Source organism: Podarcis erhardii, assembly GCF_964252035.2.
Source record: "Podarcis erhardii genome assembly, chromosome: 4".
Classification (NCBI taxonomy): Eukaryota; Metazoa; Chordata; class Lepidosauria; order Squamata; family Lacertidae; genus Podarcis; species Podarcis erhardii.
The window spans coordinates 4,141,796-4,156,605 of NC_138508.1; the positions used below are offsets into that span (position 1 = coordinate 4,141,796).

The 14,810-nt window shown below is 44.3% G+C and overlaps 1 protein-coding gene across 6 annotated transcripts in view; it reads left to right on the plus strand.

Moving 5' to 3' along the window:
- Window positions 1-14,513, plus strand: part of LOC309340983 (uncharacterized protein) — a 71,701-nt gene extending 57,188 nt beyond the window's left edge. For 3 of the 6 annotated variants that reach the window (XM_081860339.1, XM_081860340.1, XM_081860344.1), the window contains exons 3-5: window positions 4,670-4,752; window positions 6,281-6,410; window positions 12,587-14,513. In XM_081860339.1, the coding sequence (XP_081716465.1) occupies window positions 4,670-4,752; window positions 6,281-6,410; window positions 12,587-14,097 (1,724 nt within the window). In that variant the 3' untranslated portion in view covers window positions 14,098-14,513. The remainder of the gene's footprint in view (window positions 1-4,669; window positions 4,753-6,280; window positions 6,411-12,586) is intronic. The other 3 variants (XM_081860343.1, XM_081860341.1, XM_081860342.1) reach the window with 1 other exon arrangement.
- The last annotated feature ends 297 nt before the right edge of the window (window positions 14,514-14,810 follow it).

Consider the following 14,810-nt stretch of genomic DNA (forward strand, 5'->3'; position numbering starts at 1 on the left):
AATAAACTCTTTTCTCCAAAGAAGAAACTTTCCTAGTGCTTTTTGCTCTCTCTTCGGCACTGGGGACGCGGGCAAACGAATTCCCTGGCAGGACAAGGTTCAGCCTTCAATATAAGGGGTTCCATCAAAAAAAGAAAGAGGAGGATCAGACTGAGTCCAGACCAAAGGCCAGGTGGAACAACTCCCTCTTGCAGGCCCTGCGGAAAGATGTTGTATCCCGCAGGGCCCTGATCTTTTATCTTACAAGCTGCACTGGCTCCTGGTGGAGTACAGGGTCAGGTTTAAGGTGCTGGTTCTGACCTTTAAAGCCCTTCGCGGCCTCGGACCCTCGTACCAACGGGACCACCTCTCCTGGTATGCCCCGTGGAGGACCTTATGGTCCATAAATAACAACATTTTGAAGGTCTCGGGCCTCAAGGACGTTAGGTTGGCCTCAACTAGGGCCAGGGCCTTTTCAGCATTGGCCCCGAACAGGTGGAACGCTCTGTGACGGGAGATCAGGGCCCTGCGGGATTCGACATCTTTCCGCAGGGCCTGCAAGAGGGAGTTGTTCCATCAAAAAAAGAGAGGAGGATCAGACTGAGTCCAGACCAAAGGCCAGGTGGTCCGAAGCCACGAAGGACGTTAAAGGTCAGAACCAGCACCTTAAACCTGACCCTGTACTCCACCAGGAGCCAGTGCAGCTGGTAAGATAAAAGATACCCCTCCCCACCTTCTCACTATATAGAAGGGTCTGGTGACTTCTGTTTCAGTGTATCTGAAGAAGTGTGCATGCACACGAAAGCTCATACCTAGAACTAGCTTAGTTGGTCTTTAAGGTGCTACTGGAAGGAATTTTTTAATTTTTTTAAATTTTGTTTTGACTATGGCAGACCAACACGGCTACCTATCTGTAACTGAAATAAATAAGATTTTCTATTTAGGAGCAATGGAGGTTCTGGCAGCCGCTAGCCTCCTGGTCAAGAGTTCATGAGAGCTGACGAAATGGCAAAGTGGCCAACCTAGAGCCCTCTCTGTGGCAGCCTAAGAAGGGGCTGCTGGGTTGACATGTTGGCTGGGCTTTCCCATGGAAGCCAACGGAGAAACTCATTCCTTGGAGGCTGTGAGCAAAGGGCAGCCGAAGAAACGGCAAAATATAACCACCTCCACCACCACTGTGGCAACGTGCTCAGGGAAGGCGTTTGGGGAGTTAAAATGTGAAGCAAGGCAGCCATTGGGTTGATCTAGGCCAGGCCCATATCCGGTCCATACACTCAGACACCCTCTGCCCAGAGACGGGCTGATAAGGATTGCCAAGGAAGGACAGGGAAGGGGCATGGCCAACTCCTCAGGCCCTGTCTCTAGGCAGAACTTCATGTATCTGCAGTGGTACCTCTGGTTACATACGCTTCAGGTTACAGACTCTGCTAACCCAGAAATAGTACCTCGGGTTAAGAACTTTGCTTCAGGATGAGAACAGAAATCGTGTGGCAGCAGTGGGAGGCCCCATTAGCTTCAGGTTAAGAACAGTTTCAGGTTAAGAACGGACCTCCAGAACGAATTAAGTACTTAACCTGAGGTACCACTGTATCTGGAACACAGTCTCCAGGCAAAGCAGTTTTTGTCTCTAGGCAGAATCTATTGTATCTATCAGAGTACAGTGGTACCTCGGGTTACATACGCTTCAGGTTAGAGGTGCTTCAGGTTACAGACTCCGCTAACCCAGAAATAGTACCTTGGGTTAAGAACTTTGCTTCAGGATGAGAACAGAAATCGTGTGGCGGCAGTGGGAGGCCCCATTAGCTAAAGTGGTGCTTCAGGTTAAGAACAGTTTCAGGTTAAGAACAGACCTCCAGAACGAGTTAAGTACTTAACCGGAGGTACCACTGTATGTGTAATGACCTGATTCAAGAATAAAGACCTGATTCAAGAATGTATAAAGGGAAGCCTCCCCTGTTGGGAAGGGACGGACCATGGAACTTATTCCTCCCTGCCATTGCTTGCTGCCGGCAAATAATTAAAACTTTCTTGCTTTCATTCTTCTAATGTAATTCATTTAACTTTAATTCATTTGACTGGCCTGACTACTTGCTACACCACCACCCATCTGGCTGGGTTTATTTATTTATATTTATTTGTACGTGCACACACAATCATTATTATCTCATATTAAAAATTGGGAGAGGGTGACTCTTAGTACGGCCCTCCAGTGTACACTAGCGGCCAAAATTGTGGAACCTTCCGGACAAAATGTACAGTGGGGGGGGGAGTATTTGATCCCCTGCTAAATTTGCCCGTTTGCCCTCTGACCTACCATTAAAATTATGGACTGGTCATTTCTTGGTCAGAGGGCGAAGGGGCAAATTTAGGAGGGGATCAAATACTTTTCCCCCTCAGTGTATTTCCGAGGTTTGATGGCTCATGGCACCACTTTGTTTTGGAGTAATAATAAAGCTTTTTTTCTGTGGGGACGCAGGGGGACGCATGCCCCTAAACATTTTGTGAATTTAACGGGAGAAGAAATTCACTGTATTTATTTTCCCAGATTTGAACTGTATTTATCCCCCCCCCCCCCCGGGATTTTCTTGAGACAAAATGAAAGTACCCTAAACGTTCTTTTTTAGAAAAAAAAAAGCACTGAGTTATACCATAAAATCACATATCAAAGGAAAGATAATTTAATGAGGAATGTAATGCAATAATTGTTATGAAGGATTATTTATTACAACAGCAGTCATAAAGAAGAAACGTGAAAACACAGGAAAAATGAGATATGCCGGTTAAATGTGGTTTGGGGTTGCAGTTTGGGGACTCGGTTTGTAAAAGGTTCGCCATCACTGCGCTAGAAGGAAAGGAAAGTGGGGGGGGCGCCCCCAAAAAGCATCTCTGGAAGTGGGATAAAGAAAGAAAAGGCGGAGGGGAGAGAGGGGCACGCTGGGCTTGGCAAGGGTTAAAGGGAACTGAGCTGCCTTCCTAGAGAGGCCAGGAAGCAAGGGGGGGCAGGTCCTCCAGAGCCAGGGCCCCTCCCTCCCTCCCCAGTCCTTTCCTGCAAGGAAGGGGGGGGTGTTGCTCTGGTGTCCCTTCCTGGGATCTGGTGAGTCTCCTCTCTCTCTCTCTGGGATCTGGTGGGGGTCCCAGGGCTGCAGCAGGGGAGGGGGCCTGGGGGGCCTGAAAAGGCGGAGGGGAGAGAGGGGCACGCTGGGCTTGGCAAGGGTTAAGGGGAAGGGAGCTGCCTTCCTAGAGAGGCCAGGAAGCAAGGGGGGGCAGGTCCTCCAGAGCCAGGGCCCCTCCCTCCCTCCCCAGTCCTTTCCTGCAAGGAAGGGGGGGGTGTTGCTCTGGTGTCCCTTCCTGGGATCTGGTGAGTCTCCTCTCTCTCCCCCCTGAGGGTGCAGTGGGGAGAGGGGGGGTCCCAGGGCTACAGCAGGGGAGGAGGCCGGGGGGGGGGGCCTGATCTGCTCCTGCAGGGGGGGGGACCCCAAGTCAGGGAGGAGGAGAGGGTCCTGCCAGGGAGGGGCCAGGGCTGCCTCGCTCTCCTTCCTGCAGATCAAAGGATCCCAAACTCATTTGACCCTCCGCCCCCCCCTTTCAGAAAAACAATGATTCTCCCACGAAATCTCATTTCTTTAATCAAAGGAGTCCGATTACACAACAAATGTGCAAATGGTTTTCCAAAGCTGGAGCAGGAGGTGGACACTAGCCCCTCCCCCCAAAAAAAGGTGGGAGAGAAAGGCCAGGAGTAAAGAGAGGGATCCCAGCCCAGAGTCTGGCTGCTGCATTGGGGACCAGTTTCCCAGTGTCTCCCAGGGCAGCCCCCCACGGAGGCCACTGCAGCCATCCCCTTGCACCCAGAGCAGGGCACCCCAGGACCACATCCTCTCTGTCCCAAAGGGATTGTTGCTGGAAAACCAGCTGAGCCAGAAATGGGCGCTGCTACTCACTGAGCCTCCAGGGACCTGGGCATCAATGGCTGTGTGTGTGTTAATAGTAATAATAATAATAATATAAAAATAAAAAATTACCCACCTAAATTTCAAGGGAGATGTCTTTGGCCCTGCCCACTGGGCCCTCAGGGGGTTGACCAGATACATACCTGGCCCTCAGAGCAAAGAAAAAGGGACCCCACCCAGGAGTCTGTCTGGAGAGTGGCAGAGAGTCCAGGTGCAAGAAAAGGAGACAGAAGCAGGGGAGTGGGGGTGGGGGGAGAGCAACTTCTGAGGACCCCCACTAGAACCAAGCATACATTATTCAAAAGATACTGATGACTTCGTTGTCAGTCAGTTCTGACTTCATGCATTGCCTCTGTTTCTCTGTTTTGAATCCTTGTTTTTTTCTCAGGGAAAGGATCATTTTGCAGAAATGGACCTGGATTCCTGTGAGGCAGAGAGGCCTCCGTTGGACACCAGAGATTAAGGAGGAAGGTGGCTTTTCTCCGTTTGGTCTTATTCTGTTGGTTTTCCAACTCATCTGTGGGTTCTTTTCATCTTTCTTGGGGGGGGGGGCTTTTGGGATCCAGGGCCCAGAGGAAAGGAGATGTATTTCTGCATAACTAACATATGAAATGGGCACAAACGTCGAAATGCTCTCAGCGGGTGAGGCTTTCTCAAAGGCCCATCTGTAGTTAGAGATGCCCTGTTTCACCTGTGAGAGAAGCAGGCACTCCTGGCATCCTGATGACTTTTTTCTCTTGCAGGTGGCAGAAGGATGCCGGCAAGACCTCCTGATCTGCCTTTTCATGGGGGCAGAAGGGAAGCAGCGGCTGTGGAACCAGATCAGGTCAGGGGAAGCTGCCTTGTGGGGACAGAGGCCGAGGGATGGAGCAATGTCATGGACTGGTTGGGGACAGAGGAATGGTGGGAGGAAGCAGCCGGGGAACCAGGAAGGGAAGATGGCTCAGAGCCAAAGGAGTGGAGGTGGAGGGAGGATGAGGGAGAAGCCTGGGAAGAGGAGGTGACAGAAGCTGGAATTGTAACAGGGCTTAGTGGGCTGGGAGACTGTGTGGCAGAATGCAGTGCAGAATCAGAGGCAGAAGAGGAAGGAGACGAGTGGGCAGAGGGAGGGCGAGAGTCAGAGGTGAGTCAGGAGAAGGAGGAGCCACCGGTGGCTCCCTCTCCTTCTGCCAGAAGCCACCTTCCCTGCTTGTCACTCAAAACCAGGAGATGTCTGACAATGGAGAAGCAAAGGCAGGCTGCACACTGGCGCACTGTTCGATCACTTTCCAGGAACCCCAGAGAAAAGGCGGCCTTCATTCTCTGCAACTGATTTCATTGAGGAAGATGCTCAGGGAATGAGCTGCTGTTCTCATTAGGTCTGAAACTCAGCCAAGTCTGCGAATATCGTGTTCTTGCTGATAAAGAGTTAACTCCAGCTGTGAACTGTGGGATTTCCTGCCCATTTAACTCTGCTATACCAGCCTTCTGAACGTCACCACTACGATTCATCAGTAGTTGCTGTTTTCATAGACTGCTAGAGTTGAAAGGGACCCCAAGGGTCATCAAGTCCCACCCCCTGCATTGCAGGAGTCTCGGCCAAGACAGATGGCCATCCAGACTAGGCTTATTGTATTTCTATGTTGATCATTGAATGCTAACATTTCTAAGCAGTGGACTAATGAGAACAACTAGTGGCCAGCATTCACCTAACCAGCCCCATCAGCTGCAAAATGGGGCCTGCCCCCCATCCCTCCCCCTCTCCACGCTTCCCTGAACCCCTTGGATGTAGGGCATTGGGAGGGAACTCCCCAGAACAACTCACGAGGAGAGGAGAAAGTGGATCCTTTCATCAGGCAAACTGGAATGCTTGGGTAGGCAGAATGATTCGAAAACCACAGTGTGGAGTACCACCTATTTGCACAAAGTCGAATACCCATAGTGTAAGGGAGTCTCGATAACGAGAGTACTTGATTAAAAGCAAGATTTATTGCAAAACAAACGAAGTTCATCGGAGCGGCAAGCATGGCCATCCTTCCATAATCAAAGATGTCTCTTCTAAGGAGGGGGCTTCCAGTGAGCCCAGAAGCAGCCAAACTTCCATGGTCTTTCCTGCTCTCTAAATTGCTTTCCTTTCTAACTGTTGTGTTTTGTTCTCCACTGACCCTCAGGCAGGCTGCAGGCTGACTCTCTGAACTCTTGTTTTCAGTTTGCATTCCAAAGGGAGGGGGAGTTGACTCCCATGTAACCCTCTCTCTCCCTGGCTGCTTCCTTCCCTGGGAGCTGGCTCATTCATGTCACACACACAACCGAGTTTTCTGTAGCGGATCATATTTCTGCTGTCTCAGAGGAGGACTTTTCCCTTTTTCTTTCAGGGTCCAGTGTGCTTGGAAGAGGCTGCTGTTCGTTTCACGGATGAGGAGTGGGCGTTGCTGGATCCTGACCAGAGAGCTCTGCATATGGACATCAGGGGGGAGGAGAATCGTGGGATTGTGGCCTCTCTTGGTAAGGCTCCCTGTGGAATCGTCCTATCTGCCTGGAAATTCAAAAAATGCCTCTGTGATGAGCCTCATCTATTTTCACAGAGCTCAACAGTGTCCCCTACAACCCGTGGGATCCTAACACCCCCATCATCATCATCATCATCATCATCATCATCATCTTTATTATTTATACCCTGCCTATCTGGCTGGGTATGATTTGCTGGGTTGAACAACAAATTACTATTCTTTCTGTGAACAGTCTTCCTCCAGTCCTGCCTTTTTATACCATGATCGGGCTGGGCTGGACTGCCCAGGCCATCTTAAATGTCAGCTTCAGAGTTGTTGGGAAAGATAAGTAACCTCTGTCAGGTTTTCTGTTTTTGCTTCTGTCAATCTTGGGTTAACCAAAGAGACAGCTGGCATTGGGGATGGAGGGGATGCCATGACTAGGCCAAACAAAATCCATCCCAGAGAACTGGCAGGCTTTTCGAAACTCAGATAATAATAGTAATAATAGTGATAATAGTAATAATAGTAATAATAATAATTTGTTCATACCCTGCCCATCTGACTGGGTTTCCCCAGCCACTCTGGGCAGCTCCAAGCAGAAGATTTCAACCATGATGAAACATCAAATATTAAAATCTTCCCTAAACAGGGCTGGCTTCAGATGTCTTCTAAAAGTCTGATAGTTGTTTATTTCATTAACATCTGATGGGAGGGCATTCCACAGGGCGGGCACCACTACCAAGAAAGCCCTCTGCCTGGTTCCCTGTAACCTCACTTCTCTCTGGCAGGGAACCATCTCATATTTCAGTCAACAAAGAAAAGAAACTTCCGACTATACCCATTGTACTAATTTTCAAATAAAATTCCGACTATACCCATTGTACTAATTTTCAAATAAACTGTTATTTACACAGTTAAACAACGTTGTTTTTTGTTAACTTAATTTAACTTTATCTGACATGTACTTTGTATTACAAGGCTCCTTCAATATCTGCCAGAAAACCTTTACTATTTCAGTACCCTCTGAGGTATTCCTTAATTATTAACCAATCCTTATTGACTTCTTGTATTGTATTTCCTCTTATTGACCCCGTTCTCCTTGCTAATTGTAAGTACTCTATCAATGTGGCTTGCCATTCAATCTTTGAGGGGATGATGTCGTCTTTCCTTTTTCTTCTCTTAAAATCCTTGCTGCAATTGAGGCATAGATGAATAGTGGTCTCTATTTCTTTTGGATTTCTGGTGTCATAAGACCTAATAGGAATGCCTCAGGTTTCTTAGGGAATGAAATCTTAAACATTTTCTTAAACTCATTGTAGATGGTATCCCAAAAATCTTTAATCTTGTCACATTCCCACCACATATGCATGTAAGTTCCTTTTTTTTTTTTTTTTTTTTTTTTTTTTGCATCTCCAACATAAGTCTGACCTGTTCTTATATATTTTGGCTAGTTTTGCTGGTGTCAAGTGCTGTCTATATAACATTTTCAAAACATTTGATGTCAACTCTCCACAGTTTTTCCCACTGACACATGTATATATTGTGGCCTAAATCTTGTGCCCAGCGAATCATAGATTCTTTCACTTTCTCCTCCTTTACCTCCCAATCCAGGAGGAGGTTGTACATTTTCGAAATATATTTGTTCTTGGATTGAAGGAGTCCTTTTTCAAATTTGGAAGTTTCATTTGCAAATCCTTTTTTTATTATCTAAACTAAATCTTTCATTTAATTGGAAATATTGTAGCCAATTTGTTAAATATGTTCTAATTTTACCAAATTCTTTCAACTTTAGTTTGTTGTTATTTTCCTCCAGGATCATTCTGTACGTTGCCCAATCATCTCATACTTCTACTGCTTTCATAATTTTCATGATAGTTCCCATAAATCATTCCGATGTTAATCCTCATTACTTTTCACAGCCTCTGAGTTTATCAAACAAGTGAGATAAAGCAAAACAATATATTTTGTGTGGAATTTGGGATTGGGATGTAGACTGATCTTCTCCAATCCTCTGGCCACTGCTGAGTTTTCCAAATTTGCTGGCATATTGAGTGTAGCACCTTGACAGCATCATCGTTTAAATTTTAAATAGTTCAGCTGGAATATCATCACTTCCACTGGCCTTGTTATTAGCAGTGCTTTCTAAGGCCCATTTGACTTCACTCTCCAGGATGTCTGGCTCAAGGTCAGCAACCACACTACCTGGGGTGTACGAGACATCCATTTCTTTCTGGTATAATTCCTCTGTGTATTCTTGCCACCTCTTCTTGATGTCTTCTGCTTCTGTTAGGTCCTTTCCACTTTTGTCCTTTATTATGGTAATCTTTGTACGAAATGTTCCTTTCATATCTCCAATTTTCTTGAACAGATCTCTGGTATTTCCCATTACTCATTATTTATTAATTTCGCCTTTTGCGTGGAGTAGATAGATTCCATACCTCTTTCAAACCTTTCTCTGCAGCCCATTATTTTTTTTAAAAAAAAATACTGTTTTTTAAATTTTCCACTTTAACAATCCAATCAAATCATAATAAATATTCCACATTATTCATATTATTCAATAATCAAACAGTCTATGTTCACGATATCTCTTCACAAAATGATGTTTCCGCCAAGCCAGTCCAAAAATCTTCTCACCTCGGGCAGCAGCCAAGTCAGCCCAGATAAAATCAAATCAAGGCATCTGCCCAGTGCTTTCAAGACCAGCTGTCCTTCAAATGGTTAGCCTGTCCAGGGAAGGTTTTGCCATATAAAACTGGGAATGTACATACTAAGTCAGATATTAAAAGGCACCTATCCCCCTAAGGCTCCGCATTTAATTCAACAAGCTGATCTGCTTCCGGTCATGGCCGCTCGGTTAATTGGAGCTGCGTCATTCCGATTCTAATTCCAGGCAAACTTCCAAAGATTTTTTGGCGTTTCTCCAGTCATTCTCCATATCAAGGTTGGGAAACTGTTTATCCTCTTCCAAATATATCTGCAGATGAATGCTTTGAACTTGGTTTTCCACTTTTGAATAATTGTTATTTCCACACAGTTAATGATTATTAGAGTCATATTATATCACCAAACACACCACCTCTCCAGTCTCGCTTGCTATAAATAATCAGGCAGTTGGTTCTTTCAGAGGAGGATATTGCCATTTAACATAGCAAAACGAAATATAATAACAACGGAGGCTCACCCCCCCTTTCCGTTCCAACATACCAAGTCTGTGTAGATGTTAATCCTTCTTCTGTTCAAATCATTTTTAGCACCTCAGTGGCTGAATTAATAAGTTGAGTAGTTTCTCCCCCTTTGCTCAGATCATGTCCAAAACTTAAATCCAATTTTTCATCTTAAGAATTGGAAGCTTGCTGCTAAATGGAGGCGACTTTGGAGAGTTGCCAAGAAACATTCCGGGTTTTCCATCCAGGACCCCCCAGCCCCTCCTTTCTTCTGAATTTGGGGCCAGGTGTTGGGTGATCTGCGGAGGAGCTGCCACTCCCCAGCCCAGGGACTGTAGGGAGGCTGATTACTCCCAGCTCAGCCTCTGATTCTGGAACGTACGGCAGTGATGGAATTCAGCCATCCTCCATCGCAGCTCACCAGAAGCTCCAACGCAGCCCATTAAATTTAACTGTTTTTTCATAAAGCTCCATGCGATGTTATCAAACGCCTTCTGTCATCGATTAGCATCATAGCCGCTTGCTTTTCATTTTTGAACTCCAGATTTTCTAATAAATTAATAATATTCCTTGTGTTTTTCGGGATCTGGTGTTTGGGAAGGAATGCTGCCTGATTAGGGTGAATTATGTCTTTTAATACATGTTTTAGTCTACCTGCTAGAGTACCTGCATAGATTTTGTAATCACAGTTTAGCAGAGATATCGGTCTGTAATTTGCTGTTATCTCTAGGTCGCTTCCTTTTTTTGGTAGTAAAATCACATAGGCCTCATTCCAGGGGGCTGGGGTCTTTCCTTCAATGAGAGTATCCTTAATTACTTCATTCAGTGGTGGTGACAGTATTTCTTCAAGTTTTTTAGAAACTTCTGCAGGTATTCCATCTGGGCCAGGCAACTTTCCTGACTTGGCATTTTTAATTGCATTTTTAATTTCTATCATAGTAATGGGTGCATTTAGTGTTTCTCTTTGGGCTTCTGTTATTCCTGGTATTTTATGAAATTTTAGGTATTGTTCTATGTCCTCTAGCCTTTCTTTCCCTTTTTTACATAGCTTTCTATAGTATTCCACAAAATCTTGTCTGATCTTTTTTGGATCATCCGTTGTTGTCTCTCCTATTTTCAATCTATTTATTAATCTTTTGATTTGTCTTTTCTTGATCTGCCAAGCCAGTAGTTTCCCTGGTTTATTGGCATTTTCAAAGTTTCTGCTTTTTAAGATGTTTAAGTTACAATCAATTTCTTGTTCTAATATAGAGGAGTATTCTGCTCTTAATAATTTGATTTCGTTAGAGATTTGTTCATTACTAAGGTCCTTGGTCAGATCCTTTTCTTTCTTTTTTATTTCCTCCAGTAAATCTGCTTTATCTTTTTCTCTTTTCCTTTTTGGAATTGTGCTCTGTTGGATAAAATAACCCCTGATAACGGCCTTACATGTGTCCCATGCCACCACTTTCTCAGTTCCCTTATTATTGTTGCTTCAATAGTCTGTTTTATGCTTCAATATGCTTCAATAGTCTGTTTTAAAAGTTTCTTATTGATGATAAAAAACCGTTAGAATGCAGAGCGTCTCTATTCAATATGCTTCAATAGTCTGTTTTAAAAGTTTCTTATTGATGATAAAAAACCGTTAGAATGCAGAGCGCCTCTATTTTGTGTCTTGCTCATTCACTGGCAGAATCTGAGAGTGGGTGGTCCCTAAACCTTCCCCAGCAGAGTAGTTTCTTGGTGTCCTGGCACCGCCTCGCCTCCTCCGAGCCCTGCATCTCCTCTCCACTAGAGGCGTGGCTACCTTCCTCCTCTGAGGAAGTGCTGCTTCCCACAATCTTTGGGGGCTCCTTGTAATCCATCCAGCTTTTCCCCTCTCGCCCCTGAGTCGATGGCAGTTCCCTGACAACTTTCTTACCTCTTAAAATATTTTTTCATCATTTAGAAGGGATTCATCTAATCTCCATCTTTTCGACCCTTCCCTCCCTTTCCCTCTCAGTTTTAGTAGCATTGAGTTATGGTCTTAAAGTGTTTTTGACTGGATTTCCACTGCTTCAATTTGTTCTACTAAATCCTTGGAGATCCAAATGGCATCAGTTCTACTGGCCGATTTGTTTGACTCAGAGAAATATGTATAAGCTTTTTTGTTTGGGTATTTATGTCTCCAACTATCAATTAAATCTAGGTGTTCTATCATAGCTATGAAACGGCACAGAAGTCCCCCCCCCCTTTCCTTTATTCCATCCTGCAGATCTATCCAGTTCTGGATTAAATACCCCATTCAGGTCTCCCATCAGTATTAGTTTCTCTCCTATATACTGTATCAGTATCTCTTCTAAACCTTTATAAAATTTTGCTCTTTTTTCCTTTGGGGCATATATCCCAATTATCATAAAAGATTCCCCTTGTGATTTTTATCTTAATTATTACTATCCTTCCATTTGCGTCTTTATATATTAGCTTTGGCTCCAAGTTAGGTTTTACGTATATCACCATACCTCTTTTTTTTTTTGTCTGCTGTTATAAATTCTGACCCTAGTTTTGGATTTATCAACACTCTTGTGTGTGTTTTATTTATATGCGTCTCTCGGATACATGCTATATCTAAATTCTGTTTTTCCACTATGCGTTCTACCTTGTTTCTTTTCTTTTTATCATTCAATCCTTTTATATTCCATGATAGTATTTTTAGATTCAGTCTTTATTAATTTGAATAAAGAAGAAAGAAGACGAGAGAAAGAAAGAGGGGAGAAACAAGAGAAATCAGATATTACAATTAGACAATTTAAAAATGCAGTATTAACTGCACAGATTGTTTCTAAGAAGTAACTGCTAAAAGTTGCCTTGGTTTGTTATGCTCTTTCTTAGACTCTTTTTATTTGTGGTGCCTAGTCACTGTCATGATCTTGATTTGATATTCCCGATTTGTTGCTGGGGTCTTCATCAATTGGTTGCCTACCACAAATTTAATTAGCATTAATCCATAACTGGGACTTCCATTTGTTCCTCAGGCTCTAATTCCTTTTTGTTTCCATTGCAGATTGTGAAAAATTGGAAATCAAGAACAAGGGTGACCATGAGAAAATCCCCAGAGAGGAGAAGCCACATAAAAATTTGGAGTGTGGAGAGAGCTGCAATCAGAGCTCCCATTCAATTTCCCATCAAATAAATCTCATTAGAAAGAAACCCTACCAGTGCATGGAATGTGGAAAGAGCTTCAGTCGGTGCTCCTCTCTCACTTCCCATCAAAGAATTCATACAGGGGAGAAACCCTATCAGTGTGTGGAATGTGGAAAGAGCTTCTGTCAGAGCTCCAATCTCACTTGCCATCAAAGAATTCATACGGGGGAGAAACCCTATCAGTGTGTGGAATGTGGAAAGAGCTTCAGTCAGTGCTCCTCTCTCACTTCCCATCACAGAATTCATACAGGGGAGAAACCCTATCAGTGCTTTGAATGTGGAAAGAGCTTCAGGAAGAGCTCCCATCTCACTTCCCATCAAAGAATTCATACAGGGGAGAAACCCTATCAGTGCATGGAATGTGGAAAGAGCTTCATGGATAGCTCCTCTCTCACTTCCCATCACAGAATTCATACAGGGGAGAAACCCTATCAGTGCATGGAATGTGGAAAGAGCTTCAGTACAAAGGACTCTCTCATATCTCATCAAAGAATTCATACAGGGGAGAAACCCTATCAGTGCTTTGAATGTGGAAAGAGCTTCAGGAAGAGCTCACATCTTACTTCCCATCAGAGAATTCATACAGGGGAGAAGCCCTATCAGTGCATGGAATGTGGAAAGAGCTTCAGTACAAAGGACTCTCTCATATTACATCAAAGAATTCATACAGGGGAGAAACCGTATCAGTGTGGGGAATGTGGAAAGAGCTTTAGTCAGAGCTGCAGTCTCACTTCCCATCAAAGAATTCATTTGGGGGAGAAACCCTATCAGTGTGTGGAATGTGGAAAGAGCTTCAGTCAGAGCTCCAATCTCACTTCCCATCAAAGAATCCATACAGGGGAGAAACCCTATCAGTGCTTTGAATGTGGAAAGAGATTCAGGGAGAGCTCCTTTCTCACTTCCCATCAGAGAATTCATACAGGGGAGAAACCCTATCAGTGCATGGAATGTGGAAAGAGCTTCAGTACAAAGGACTCTCTCATATCTCATCAAAGAATTCATACAGGGGAGAAACCGTATCAGTGTGTGGAATGTGGAAAGAGCTTTAGTCAGAGCTGCAGTCTCACTTCCCATCAAAGAATTCATATGGGGGAGAAACCCTATCAGTGTGTGGAATGTGGAAAGAGCTTCAGTCAGAGCTCCAATCTCACTTCCCATCAAAGAATTCATACAGGGGAGAAACCCTATCAGTGTGTGGAATGTGGAAAGAGCTTCAGGGAGAGCTCCTTTCTCACTTCCCATCAGAGAATTCATACAGGGGAGAAACCATATCAGTGCATGGAATGTGGAAAGAGCTTCTGTCAGAGATCCAATCTCACTTCTCATCAAAAAACTCATAGTGAGGAGAATCATAGAATCATAGGATCGTAGAATTGTAGAGTTGGAAGTGACCTCTGGTGTAATCTAGTCCACCCCATGTGAAGCAGGCATCGCAGCTAAAGCATCCATGAGAGGTGACCATCCAACTTCATAAAATCTCAAAGGATGGAGATTCCAGCACCTTCCAAGGTAGTCCATTCCACTAACAGCTTTTGCTGTCAAAAGTTCTTCCTCATGTTTAGTCAGAAATCTCTGTTCTTTTAACTTGAAGTCATTGGTTGATGTCCTACCCTCTGGAGCAGGAAGAAAAAAAGGTTTGCTCTATCTTCCATTATTTATAGTTTTATTGTGTATTTTGTGTTTTTATAGTGTGATTTTATGTTGTGATCACTCTGAGACCTATGGGAATAGGGTGGTATACAAATTCAATCAAATCAATCAATAAATCAATAGATTCTTGGTTGCCATCCTCTGTACATGTTTCAACTTGTTGATATCCTTTTTATTATTTATAAAAGTCATGTTCTGCCCTTCATCCGAGGATTTCAGTAATGGTTCTTCGCCATCCTGGGATGAAGTGACAAGTGAGATGGCACATGATTCTGTCCTGGGCCCGTTTTTGCTCAACTTCTTTATAAAAAAAATTGGGTGGAGGAATTCAGGGGATGCTGATGAAATTTTCAGGTGAACCAAACTGGGAAGAGCAGCTAATGCCACAAAAGACAGAATTGGGATTCAAAATGACCTTAATGGATTGGTGAACC